The 12,810-nt window shown below is 37.2% G+C and overlaps 1 protein-coding gene across 4 annotated transcripts in view; it reads right to left on the bottom strand.

Annotated features, from left to right (window-relative positions):
- Nucleotides 1–6,938, bottom strand: part of LOC119779147 (rho-associated protein kinase 2-like) — a 44,459-nt gene extending 37,521 nt beyond the window's left edge. For all 4 annotated transcript variants that reach the window (XR_005280188.1, XM_038278687.1, XM_038278688.1 and 1 more), the window contains exon 1: nt 6,453–6,938. Coding sequence is in view for 3 of the 4 variants with exons in the window: in XM_038278687.1 (XP_038134615.1) it covers nt 6,453–6,548 (96 nt within the window). In the remaining variant the exon portion in view is untranslated. The remainder of the gene's footprint in view (nt 1–6,452) is intronic.
- Nucleotides 6,939–12,810: the final 5,872 nt, after the last annotated feature.

The following is a 12,810-nucleotide window of genomic DNA, read 5'->3' as shown; positions in this document are numbered from 1 at the left end:
TGGACAAGGCAGTAAAAGGTAGAGGAAACACTTTTCCAAACTGTATTCTCCAAGTTCATAATAAACGAGAGAGAGAAAAACTGAAGAAAATAAATACAGCAGTATAAAATAGTCAATAGACACATCTGACATGTCATGTCAAAAATAAAACTAATCACATGAGATTTACTTCCAGAACATTCAGACCGTTTCTGTGCCTGAACACAGAGGGTTAGTAGGAGCATCTGACTAACAGCCGGGGTCTCTATGGTGTCATCAGAGCTTAAATTAGGGGTTTCAAGTTGCATGTAAATCCAAAATGTCTCTGTGATCCAAAACCTTAAGGGGCTGGAAAGGGAGTTGGGCAGGTGGGTGAGGGGGGTTAGAATGCAGAGTGACCCTCTGTTCCCCCAAACAGGGGTCAAGTTGAGTCATCCTACATGCATGCGTGTGTCTAGGGAAGTTGAGCCATGGGTCTATTTGTTCGGGGACTGATGGGTGGGTGGGTGGTGGGGGAGGGGTGAACAGGGACGTGTGGAACAATTCTGCACCTTTAAATGGCAGTGGCGAGGGGAGATCTCCCTCACCGCAGACGGATAGAAATAGACCTAAAGGCTCAGAAGCTATTGAAGGACAAAGCGCTTGGAGGTTTGGATTCAGTGTGAGCGATCAAAGATCTGTGATCATTTTTCACAGTGGGTATATGCTAGGATATATATGACTGTGGTGTAGCTGCAGGGGAGAGGGAAGTCTGCAGATGTATTAAACATGTTCAACAGAAACAAGGAAATTATAAAGTTGACAGCTGCAGTAATATTCTTTACAGCTACAGTAATATTCCTCTATGTTAACTATGCAGAGACGACACAGTTTAATGATTTTCAAGAATCATCTTGTCACAAACACATCCTTTCCTTTCAAAGCCTGAGCTCAGATTTATTCAAAGCTATTTAATTACAATTAGATGAATATTCCATTCAATACAAATGATTGTAATTAAATTTTAAAGCTACAGTGTGTAATAATTACAGGGATATAGTCAGAAATGTAATATATTATACATAACTATGTTATTTATCATCATCTATGAGCTCAGCCTCTTAACCTTAATATTTGCGTTGCCTTAGAATTCGTTATTTATAATTACATAGGAGCGGGTCTCGCAGCCATGGAGGCAGACATCTTTGCGCTACGGCAGCGCAGAGCCAACAAACTAGCGATTGCGAGATCGCCAAAACGTCACAACGATGTAGAAAAAATAACGGGTATATATATTATCTTAAGTCTACATGAAATATATACCCTACACAGACTAATGAAATACTATCTGTAAAATTATCTATGTAAACAAACCTCATCACTTGAGAAGGTAGGTGATGCGGACGTCGTGGAAGACATTTTGTCCCGTAACGCTCGCCGTACTGTTGGGGGGGAGAAGCGGTGGGGGGGAGATGTTCATGTTGCTGCAGTCTGCAGTCTGACCTCTAGATGTCGCTAAAAGTTACACGCTGTAGCTTTAACTGTTTACATGAATATTTTCAGTGGTCCAAGGCACTATAGTGACCTCTTCAGATGCCAATCTATAGAACCAGGTAAAGATAGATTGCATACCAAAAGTATAAAGTATATAAAAAAAAATGTTATCCAAACATCAAGACCCTGATCGAAATGGCAACATGGAGTAGATCGTATTGTGGGACAGACAAGACAAGCCAAGTTTATCGATATTTTAAATTTTAGTAGCAAAACAATTCAGTGATTAGCATAAAAAAAACAGTTATTCATGTTCAATCATTATTTAATTATCATTGCAGTGACAAAGGTAATGAAATAATTATTAAACATGATTAATTAAAGAGAAGAAATGCAGAATAAGTGCAAATGCTCATATAATGCTTGCATTATGTATAGTCTGTTATATGGACTAAATTTTAAAACTCTGCCAGCTCCTTCAACTAAACCCTTCATCTCATGAAAGCAGCACAAGAGAAAAGTTACTATAAGGTTGCTATATTGCTCTATTATAATTCAGTGAATGGGTCCCTGGCTTAATTATAATATTAATAATAAAAATATAATCAAAAAAGTTAATTATACAGTGTGACACATACTGGTTGAAAATAATATCAAATTTATGACTTGCATTTTAAACAACCCTTTAGACAACAATAACAATAAATAGGGGAGAGGAAAAAAAGTACCGTATGTTACAGTGTATTACCAATGTAGAATACATACTTTGGAAATGACAAAGGTTTTATTTACAATTGTGTGTAAAAAACCCTATTTGAAATTTGGTCATAAATTTTGGCTCATTATACAAACCCAATAAAAACTCTGAGGTTTTCTAGCCATCAGATTTCACAGATGGCACAATATAAAGAGGCTCTGGCTGTCTTTTTAAGAGAAAACAAATTGCCCACATCGCCATGATCCTTCATGACATTTGAAATTCTCAAATTCTCCACAAGTTTTTTTTTTTTTTGGTTTATCCAATTAACCTCTTTGTTTCATGTCAGACATAACTAACAATGTCTTTTACTCAAAATGTCAGTTTGGTCTGATTTGACCAAAGAAAATCATTTAACAAAAGTTTACACATATTCTTGGCAGTAGGACGGAAGATTTTTTTTTTTCCTTCTTTTTTTGGCATACTGCCAAAACAATTGATTGGTAAACAGATGGGTGACCTTTTGCGACACTTAGAAACAACTCAAACAGCTGTAAATCTCTAAAAATCTTTGATTTGTTTTTTAAATCCTAATACTGTCCTGCTGACTATGATTTGTGACTAAATAGTCTGGTAGTTTTTGCCCCTGTTCCAATTATTTAAATCTTTTAAATGTTGTTCTGGCTAACAGGGGTGCATTCAGGCTAGGATAGTTTATTTTAAAGAGCAAATTAATTCCGTTTTTGACCAGTGAAGTTTAATAAATCTCTCCTTAACTTGCATGACATGTTCTATTATACTTTCCATTTAAAATATGAAGAAGAAAAAAGGAAGTGCTTCACATCATACATTTTCAATCGAATGAGCAAGATGCTATGATGTGGCACTTTACTGCCTAGTATGAGCAGGGAGGGGTGAAATTAGTTTCACCAACTTCAAATTGCTGTTCAGTCTGTCATCAAGTCAACAATAAAAGTCATACTACAGTGAGAGTGGTTCAGACGCTGGAACAAAACACACACATATATATATATATATATGTATTGCAATAGACTCCTGATTGAGATCAATAAAGAAAAACTACTAACTAAAGTGTTTATAACTTTATAGAACTCTGATCCAGAACTGCACAGCATTCTGGGAGATGTAGGCAGAGGAAAGGCCAAGCTAAGCAAAGTTGGTGGTTCAGCTGATCTATTTCTAAACGTTAAAGGATAATTATAAATATGGTTAAGTCTGCTATAGATTTCAGCCAACTTTTTTAGCAAGGCTTTTTCACGAATACATCATATTATCAACTTTGGATGAACCTGTAGTGTCTATTAAAAGCTTACCAACTGATTTCTTTCTAATCTCATACCTGTAGTTTAGTGCTTTAAATACTGAGACTTTAATCATTTCCAACAAAAGTAAGGAATTAGGTGGGACGTCCTTATAGTCTATAATCCAGTAGCTCTATAGAGTCGGATAAATAATTCAAACTTGTTCCAACAGTGGTACATTGTATCATCTACCCTGGAGACATGTAAAGGCATAATGCTGTCAAAGCAGGAAAACAGAATTCAGGAAATGTTAACCCCACTTTTTGCATTTCTGCTGTTTGCAACCATGCATGTTGAACATTTTCTTTCAACGCAGAGGAGTAGAAAAATAACACGTTTAAGCAGTCATCCTAATAAGGAAGAAAAGAAAAATGGATCCAAATGGTTCATTTTTGAGGAATTTGGACAAATCCAAACATGATCCGGTGGATACGGACTGCGTGTCCTAAAAATGATACTCTTTCTGTGACGCAGGGTATGCAAAATGATACCACTAGGGTGCATTTCATAACCAAAGCCTTATGATAAAATTGAATTAATAAAAAGAGTGTCTACAGTGGTCAGAGCTCCATGAATATTGTTGACAACAAAAAGCTTCTGCTATCCTTTAGCCATCAACATGTTCACCAAATCAGTAAGACAAGTACTGTACATAAACACCCCACCTACACTAAGAAATTAAACAGCAAAAGCCTTTATATTTTTTTTTTTGGCTTATCTTGGGTAAAGATATAAACATGCTGCTTACTCCAAAGCAACAAACACAACTGGTAATGCAACCCATTTATTTTGAGTATGTTTTATATGTCAGGGTATCTGACAAATTTTCAAAGTAAAAACTTTGCTTTCCAGCAAATAGGTCTTAGTTGTTGAATAAGCTCCCTTATAAAGGAAATATTTTTTAATAAAAATTAATTTATTGTTACATTCATCCAACAATACATCCATACACATCTTAAATCAGGTCACCAGGGCAACAGGTCCAGCAGGAAACTTTAAACACCCAGTTCCCCTACAGCTTAATGGCATCCCCCATTATAAACTGGAGGAAGACCTGTGGGAGAACCGATTTTTTTCACTTTATAAATAATTTTTGCCCAAGTGAAAATTATCCATTTACATATATCCTGAACAGAGATCAAAAGGTGTATTTTACTCTCTACTATAAAATAAAGAAATCTATACAAAACACAAACCAGTTGTAGACACACAGGAACCAGTGAGCTGAGGTCACGGCTAATTATCTCCGACTCAATTCTAGGAAATAACTCCAGCTTCCTGCCTGTTATTCCCCAGCATTAGGAAGCATAGTGGCCATTGTTATTTTAACCCACAGAAGCTCTTAAAATTGGGAGCCGGTTCTGGCTGAAAATATTATATATATTGAACATTTCAAAGGATGAGCAGTATATATGTGGGTCATTTGAGTCATCCGTTTATGCAGCAATAAGAGCCCAGTTGGAGATATCAGCTATCAGAGGCTTTACATGACTTTACTTGTGAGTCATCAACCCCAACAATAGACACAATCCTGTAATTTCACACGTGGAGTGACCACAAATTCACATTTAGCTCCCTTATTTGTTGGTTACCATTTTTCTAATAATGACTACAGCTCCAGTTTCTTCACCCCAAATATAAACCCTGAACAAAATGTGTTCATTTGCATTTGGAATTTTCAAAATTTTGTCAAGCTGAACTACAAACCTTAAAAAAAAAAGCAGATAGTTTTCATTTTTTCTTTTTCTTTTACATCCGTCTGTGTTTACCAATTTGGAATTCCAGCCAATCAAGAGACATGGAACAAAACCTTTGTATTATAGCCTAGATAGTATAGTATGTTATGAGTTGTTACCATGGAGTTCAGCATGATAGTACCACCACTGTGCCTATGCTTTCAGACAGAGTACTCAGGTGTGATTCTTTCTTTCATTAGAATCATTTTGTATGTAGACCAAAAAGTTTGCTTTTGATCTAATTTTACCAAAGCACCATCTTTTATACGTCTGATGTGTGTTCATAAGCAGCGTTTGAAAAACTGTAAACAAATCATCTTATGGGTTTCTTCCACATATCGTTTTCCTTCCGCATCAAATGCTAATTTGTGCTTCAATGTTAAATCCAATCCCAATAAAACACACTGAAAGTTGTAAATACTTGTTGTAAATCAAGGGACCTAAACACACAGATAACAGTAGTGTTTTCTAGATTCCAGGTGTGAAAAATCTTCCTCTAAGAAAATCAATTACAAAATTAGATGTTTCTCTTAATTAAACATTTCTAACCAATCATATATGCTTTGTAAAATGTTGTTAACAAGTAGATTGAAATGCATGCTGATCCAGACTTATCAGTCATGGTTCTGCAAGGTAGAATCAGACCCCCAGGCTTTTACTTTGGTATGCAAAACCTGTCATGGCAGAAGCCAGTTACACCAGCAGGGTTGTTTAAATATTGCAGGCTCTTTACTTTGAACATGTAACAGGCTTGTGCCAAGCCCACTGATTTCCTTGAAGACTTTTTCATTTTCAATTAGTTTATTGCCCCCAATTGAAACGAATCACAATGAATCATCCAAACACTATCGTGGTGTAGTGTGTAAAAAGGGAGTTTTGCATTCCATGCAGGGGAAGCTGCTGAACATTGGATTTAGGTGGGGCTCCATCTGCTTTTCTCTTCACCCTAGGTTGATAAGCTTTTATAGAAGTGTTCAACTGATGTTAACCAGGCTTTATATATATATATATATATATATATATATATATATATATATATATATATATATATATATATATATATATATATATATAGTTTATTCTTAGCTTGTACTTTTACTTTTCCTAAGTTTATTACAGCAGTGTATGTTTAGATGTTTAGGGGACCCGTCTTTCAAGAGTATAATTGCTCTGAAGTATGCGCGCAGTTTGCTGGGTCTCACGCCTGTACCTGTGTGGGGCCCCCAGGGCATGTTGCTCACTCACCAGCAGGGTTGATAAGTTAAGAGCCGACTGTGGATTCCTCATCATGGACTCCAGCTTCTTTAGCCGGCTTTCCACTCTGCTCTCCGCTCCAAGCATGATTGCAGTTGAGTTTCTTCAGTTCAAATGTCATAAAAAAACATGAAGATAAATTAAAAAAGAACAATTGCAGGTCTGACTTTTGTGTTTCCCTTGTACTAGTTGAAGGTGCGCTCTTTTCCTTGGCTCAGCTCCTCAGATCATTGCTCCTCTGTGCAGGGCTTGAGTTGTCAGGTTAATTATTCGTCCACAGAAAAATAAAACCTCCCGACTTTCTTTCTCCTATAAATAAATCACACAGTCAAAGAAAAATAATACAGAACCCCCCTTAAAACGCAAATTAAAAAATGTTGTCTGGAAATTCAGAGACGCGTAAGTTTGTCCCAGAAGCGCCCTATCAGCGCAGCAAACCAGGTAGTTGAACAAAACATGTAACACCACAAGGGGGGGTGGGGGGGTCTAACCTGTGAGACGGTAGTCAAGGGTTTAAATACAGCGGTACTACTTCCGGTTAAAGACTAATTTACCAGAGTAAAATTTGAATAACAGTAAAGAAAGAAAGAAAGAAAGAAAGAAAGAAAGAAAGAAAGAAAGAAAGAAAGAAAGAAAGAAAGAAAGAAAGAAAGAAAGAAAGAAAGAAAGAAAGAAAGAAAGAAAGAAAGAAAGAAAGAAAGAAAGAAAGAAAGAAAGAAAGAAAGAAAGAAAGAAAGAAAGAAAGAAAGGTTCCGCTTCTTGGACTATTACTGCAATTGAATCCAACATAATTGGAAAAAAACAAAAAAAATATATTAGTATTTGTAAATATTAAACACATTTATGAAAGATGCGTAATTTCATTCATTTCAATAAAACCATTCTCTTTATTCTATCCCCTCCTATTTTAAAATACACAAAATACACCAGACCAAAAAATCTCACCTGCTTAGCCAGGACAAAAACAACCTAACAACTCCCTTTTCAGAGGCATGGGCCAGTGTTGGGTTTTGCAGAATAACAAAGACCTCAACGACTTACCATTACTAAGGCACAGACCTGTTTTTTCGGTTCAATTTGCATGTTTTCTAAGCCACAACAAGGCTTTTGTTTGGGCCACCCTACAAGCCTGGAACTCAAACACTATTACAGACATTTCTAATTAAGAAAAGCTTTCTGGATGGGATGTGAAACATCTTCAGACTTGGAAAACAATTTCCAGCAGTTCGTTTTTTTAAATTTTTCGGAATTTTTTATACACTGTAGGTGCTCTCTAGGCTGGATGTGCTCTCTTCATCCTCTGAGATGCAAGTTGGCTCGGAGCTCATCTGCCTGCCTGTGTTTCCTGGACGGGGACGCCTTTTACAGCTGCTTTTTGTATCTCTGCTTCTGTCCCCTTGAGCCCCAGTCGGCCTCGGCAGATGGCCGCTCACACTGAGCCTGGTTCTACTGGAGGTTTCTTCCAGTTAAAAGGGAATCTTTCCTCTCCACTGTCGCTACAAACATACTGAGTGTGAGGGATTGCATTTGAGTCAATGAGCAATGCAATCAACTGTTTTTCCTTAGATAGAAAACTTTGACTGTATGATCTGGTGAACTGTAAAGTTCCTTAGGATGACATGTGTTGTAAATTGGCGCAATATAAATAAACTGAATTGAATTGAATAGGTGTCAAACAAAAATATTGTATTCAAATCTCAAGATGGTTTCTGCAAAGAGTTTGTACATTCTCCAGCTGCATACACGGGTTCTCTCCAGGTACTCTTTCTTTAATGTCCTATCACTATCGTTAGGTAAACTAACTCCTCTAAACTGCCCTAACGTACAAGTATGATCTTGCAGGTTTTTTTGTTTTTTTTTTATCCTGCCCTCTTTATCCTTTTTTTTTTTATCTTGCTAATCGCCCAAATGGACAGATGAATATAGTCCCAAAGAGCCAAAGGCTTTTATTTTTTAAATGTACTTTACATCCTGTTGTCCCTTGAAAATTATTTATGACTTGATGTAATCTTATCTCACATGGTGATTTCCTCTTACAACTTTACATTTCCCAGTTTTCTACCTTTAATACATTTCCACTGACTTTAGACAAACTGTCCTAGGACAAGAATACCAAAAAATAATATAGAAAGTATTTTCTACGACTATAATTAGCCGGAATACCCGATATCTTATCTCATCGACCAATTTTATCTCACAGTACATAGAACAGCTCAGTATTTTAGGAATGTTGACTGTCTGCTATTCAGACTAGTTGATACTAAGAATAGACATTTAGCCTACAGAACAGATCCATTGTGCGTCAGTTCCATGATCTAGTTGCTTTATGGTTTCATAAGACAAATTTAAAGATGACATTGCACATTGAGTAAAGGACCAGGATAAAAGAAAAAAACAAATCAAAACAGCACATCCTTGCTCAGAATAACTTTTACTTGTTTTACTTTACAAATAGATCTGAGTTACATACATATTCAGTACAAAGAAGATGGCAGGATTTTCACCCGACTGAATGGCGACTGCAGATCAGAATATAGGCCAGGCTACAAAGACAGCAAATTTCTGGGTTGTGTCCAAATTTAAATAATTTAAGAAAGGAACTACAGGATAATACAAGATGCAACTGTTTTGGCATCAGGTTGGGGAAGCGGTTGTTTACAGTGCAGCTGTTTGTTAGAAGTGATGTCACCAATGACTCACAGAGACTGTTGACAAAGTTTCCTTACTGGAGCTAAGGATGACTTTGTCATTATGGCATGAGGTGGAGGTGCCCTAGGATGGACAGAAAAACAGAAATATACTGCATTTGTTGGCGTGCCTACATATGCACTCAATCTTAGGGTTAAAGGCCACAATGTCTTTGAGGTGATATAACGCAAATCCATTTTTTTTTTTTTTTTTACAACTCCTAAGAAATCTTCCGCAAACATGGACCTATCCTCACATGATTTCAAACAGTATTCCTTGTCTTGGTTTAATGAAACAAAGCATGGCCCTGCCACCATCATACCTTAGGCATGAATGGTGAGTTTGTGGTGACCTGTAGTATATATTCTCTACCAGATTTCTATTTATAAAAGATTTTAATTTCTTAACTTTTACCCAAGAATTGGCAGAAAGGTCAGTGTCTACCAAACAGGGTTGATAAACATAACCCCAAAAGCACCTTAGAGCAGCAATTTGGAAAAAGGTGGTTATTTCCCCCCCCAATCATATACAAGACTCACTAAGTAGACTAGTGGTTGTACCATGATATTGTGGTAAAGTTAAAAGTGAGTAAATTGTCCATTTTACCTTATCAGAAAGCATTGAAAGGGTGCTGATGGTAGTATTGAGACTGAAGAGAAAAAAAAATGCAAACTGTATGTATTTGGCATTGGGTATTAGTAAAATAGCAATAATTTCTACAGACTGCAAAAGGGACTCTAGGTACCGTGGTGCAAGGTAAAAAAAAAAAAATAAAGGCAAATACTGCCCTCTACTGGGGGTTCATCGACATAATAACATTAAAGTACACAACAGGGTTTCAGGCACATAATATATTCAAATAAAAGTACAAATACAGAAAAAATGCATTTAATAAAAAGTTACTTATGCATCTTCTATAACTTAATATAAATTCAAATTGTACCTGTGCAGAGTACAACTACAAAATGAAGTGTTGACAAGCCTCAAAGTGATCTGTTTGAATCAATGAGTCCCCAACTGCGGCAACTATAATACTGATCACTGTTTGTTACAGCATTTAATGCTTTTGAGTGTAATACCTCAACTGGTAATATTAAAAGGCTGATCTTTCTTTACAAAATGTTCAGATAAGAGCAAAATATTGGAATCGGTTACCCTGTCAGGAGACATCAAGTATGCATGGCACTCAGTGCTACAAGTCGTTCTGAAACTGTAGATAAGGAAAGGAAATAGGGACCAATGTGTACCAGCATCATTATGATGATCCAGAATCAAAGACTATCAAAGCTACTGTGCACTGGTAAGTGCATCCCCATACATTGGGTTTAGTTTATGTTTCCTCAGGAATTCTTTATCCCAACTCTCGGACCATTTGGAGAAACTTGCTCAAGTTTTCACCTCAGCAGACATCTCTCATTTTTTTCAGAAGAAGCAAACAGGCTGGTAAATCTTAAAATCTCAGAACTGAGAGAGTTTAGCAGGTCTTGTATTTATATTGGGTGGATAGACGAAAAAGAAAAGGCTATACTATATTCCTGGCTTTTACTCAAAAAAAATAGAAAGAAAAAAAAAACCTGCTCCTGAAGTTTGAGCCCTGATCGACCAGGTAACTCAAAACCTGGAGTGGGGAGTCAGCGTGGGATATGAGGAGAGAAACAATGTGGCTCTTTGTGCAAGCGGGGCAGAGAAAACAAACCGTTTCCCCTGGAAAGAGATCATGTTCAGCCTTCATCTGAGAAGACCACACAAGGCTGATCAGAGTGCTGTCTGCTGCGTGGAGTAAAGAGAGTAGGAGGAGGAGCGCATCTGGGTAGTCAAACTAACTTGTGCACATATAAACGCTTGAGGGCAATGTCAGACAGGATGAAGATCCCTTTCAAGCTTTCAGTCAGCTCGATGCAACACTCAAGCCTGTGATACATTTTGGTCCAAGGAAAAAAAAATATGTGTGACTAAGTTGTGTGTTCTTCCACGTTGTTGACTTGTGATGTCTTGGCCATCTGGACAGCTTCCTGGGTTTGCAATCTGCTGGTCTGGCGGGCAGAGAGAGAGGCTGGCAGGCAGGACTGCTAGCTCTGGAGTTGTCCACTTGATGGTATGGTACTTGACATGGCACTGCTGGACAAAGTCAGATAGGGAGTCTGAGGTGATGGAGGTCCAAAAAACAGGAGAAAGAGAAAAAGAGCAGAGAGATGTTGAGTTTCATTTCTACCATATGTATCTTCCAACAAGATCCACAACTCTGGACACTCCTTCCTATTATACCCATTCCACATAAACACTTCGAATGAGGCTTTTAGTCATGTCAATGCTGTTGCATCAGGTACAATCAAACCAAAAACATCTGGCCTCTTTTCTTTCAGACACTTTAATTCAAGCACATATATTAAAGTCAAACACACATATACATGTACGGACCAAACCTGGGCTCTGTACTCCCTCTGTCTCATGCGTTTTAGTTTCAAACACTCAGTAAATACCCATGTGGTGGGATCAGGTTACACGGAGCTATAAAATATCCCAAATAAAGGCAAGGCAAAATGAGATGAAAAGGGGGGGGGGGGGATGGCTTTCTGGTGAAGTGAAATCCTCCAGTTGGCTGCTGACTTATGTCAGAGTGGGTGTTTATTTAAAAATACCTTTTACAGTTGGGACAATGAAGGGGGACAGCAGTGTTTATCTGAGAGGACAGAGGTGGCAACCTTAAGTCATCCACAAACCATAGCCAATACATTCAAAAAAAGACATGAATTTTTTTGGATCATATAAGGCAGAACATTGATATTTCCAATATACTAGTTAGCATTAAATGCCTTATCAAAGTATTTAAGTGCTATTAAGTTTTTCAAATTTACTCACATTATAGCCATACACTTTATCCAATTTTATTTATTGGACAGAAATTAAGAAGTGTATGACTGTAAAATGGGAGGGAAATAATTCAAATAATTTAATTTCTTGTAGGATTTGCACCCATCTTCTCTTCAACGCTGACTAGCTTCCTTCTTTCTGCTGAAAGCGAGCCCATCCACACCATGATACTGTCACCGCCATGCATCAGCATCAGCAATTTCCCTCCCCATAAGCAGTTTCATATTAAGGCCAAAAAAGTAGCCAGTTTCCAGCGCATGCTGCTTCTACCACCGTGTTTTATGATAATTGTCTCGGTGATGCATTGCTAAATTTATACCATAATGGTATTTGGGAGGAAAAAAGGTAAAAACACACTCTTTTATGTTAAAACCTTTATGCAACTTTAAGTTGGTCTTCCATAGTTTTTAAAGGATGTTATTAGGTGTCTATCTGATTTTGCTTAATGTAAAAGTCCCATTAGAGGTTAAAATCTGTGTTCTAGGAATATATCCAATAGAATTTAAACATTTGTAGAGGATAACTAGATTGATAGACTACGGACTTCTTCAAGCCAGAAGATCTGTTGCACTAGGCTGGAGTAGCATGGAAGCCCCTTCCATGGGACTCTGGAGAAAAGAAGTTGCAAGCTCACCCGGACTGGAAAAACTAAGATACATTGCCAAGGGCAAACAATAAGACTTTGAGAATCTATGGGAGCCATATATGAGGATTGTAGGGACTGAAAGTGGAGCTTATTGATGGGAGTTTTGAATGGATGTCTTGACTACAGTTTTTATTCATATATTGC

The sequence above is a fragment of the Cyprinodon tularosa genome, unplaced genomic scaffold, assembly GCF_016077235.1.
Source record: "Cyprinodon tularosa strain WSP-4 unplaced genomic scaffold, ASM1607723v1 ctg143, whole genome shotgun sequence".
Classification (NCBI taxonomy): domain Eukaryota; kingdom Metazoa; phylum Chordata; class Actinopteri; order Cyprinodontiformes; family Cyprinodontidae; genus Cyprinodon; species Cyprinodon tularosa.
Note: the sequence above shows the minus strand (reverse complement) of the source record. Positions and strands in the feature narration are given on the sequence as shown.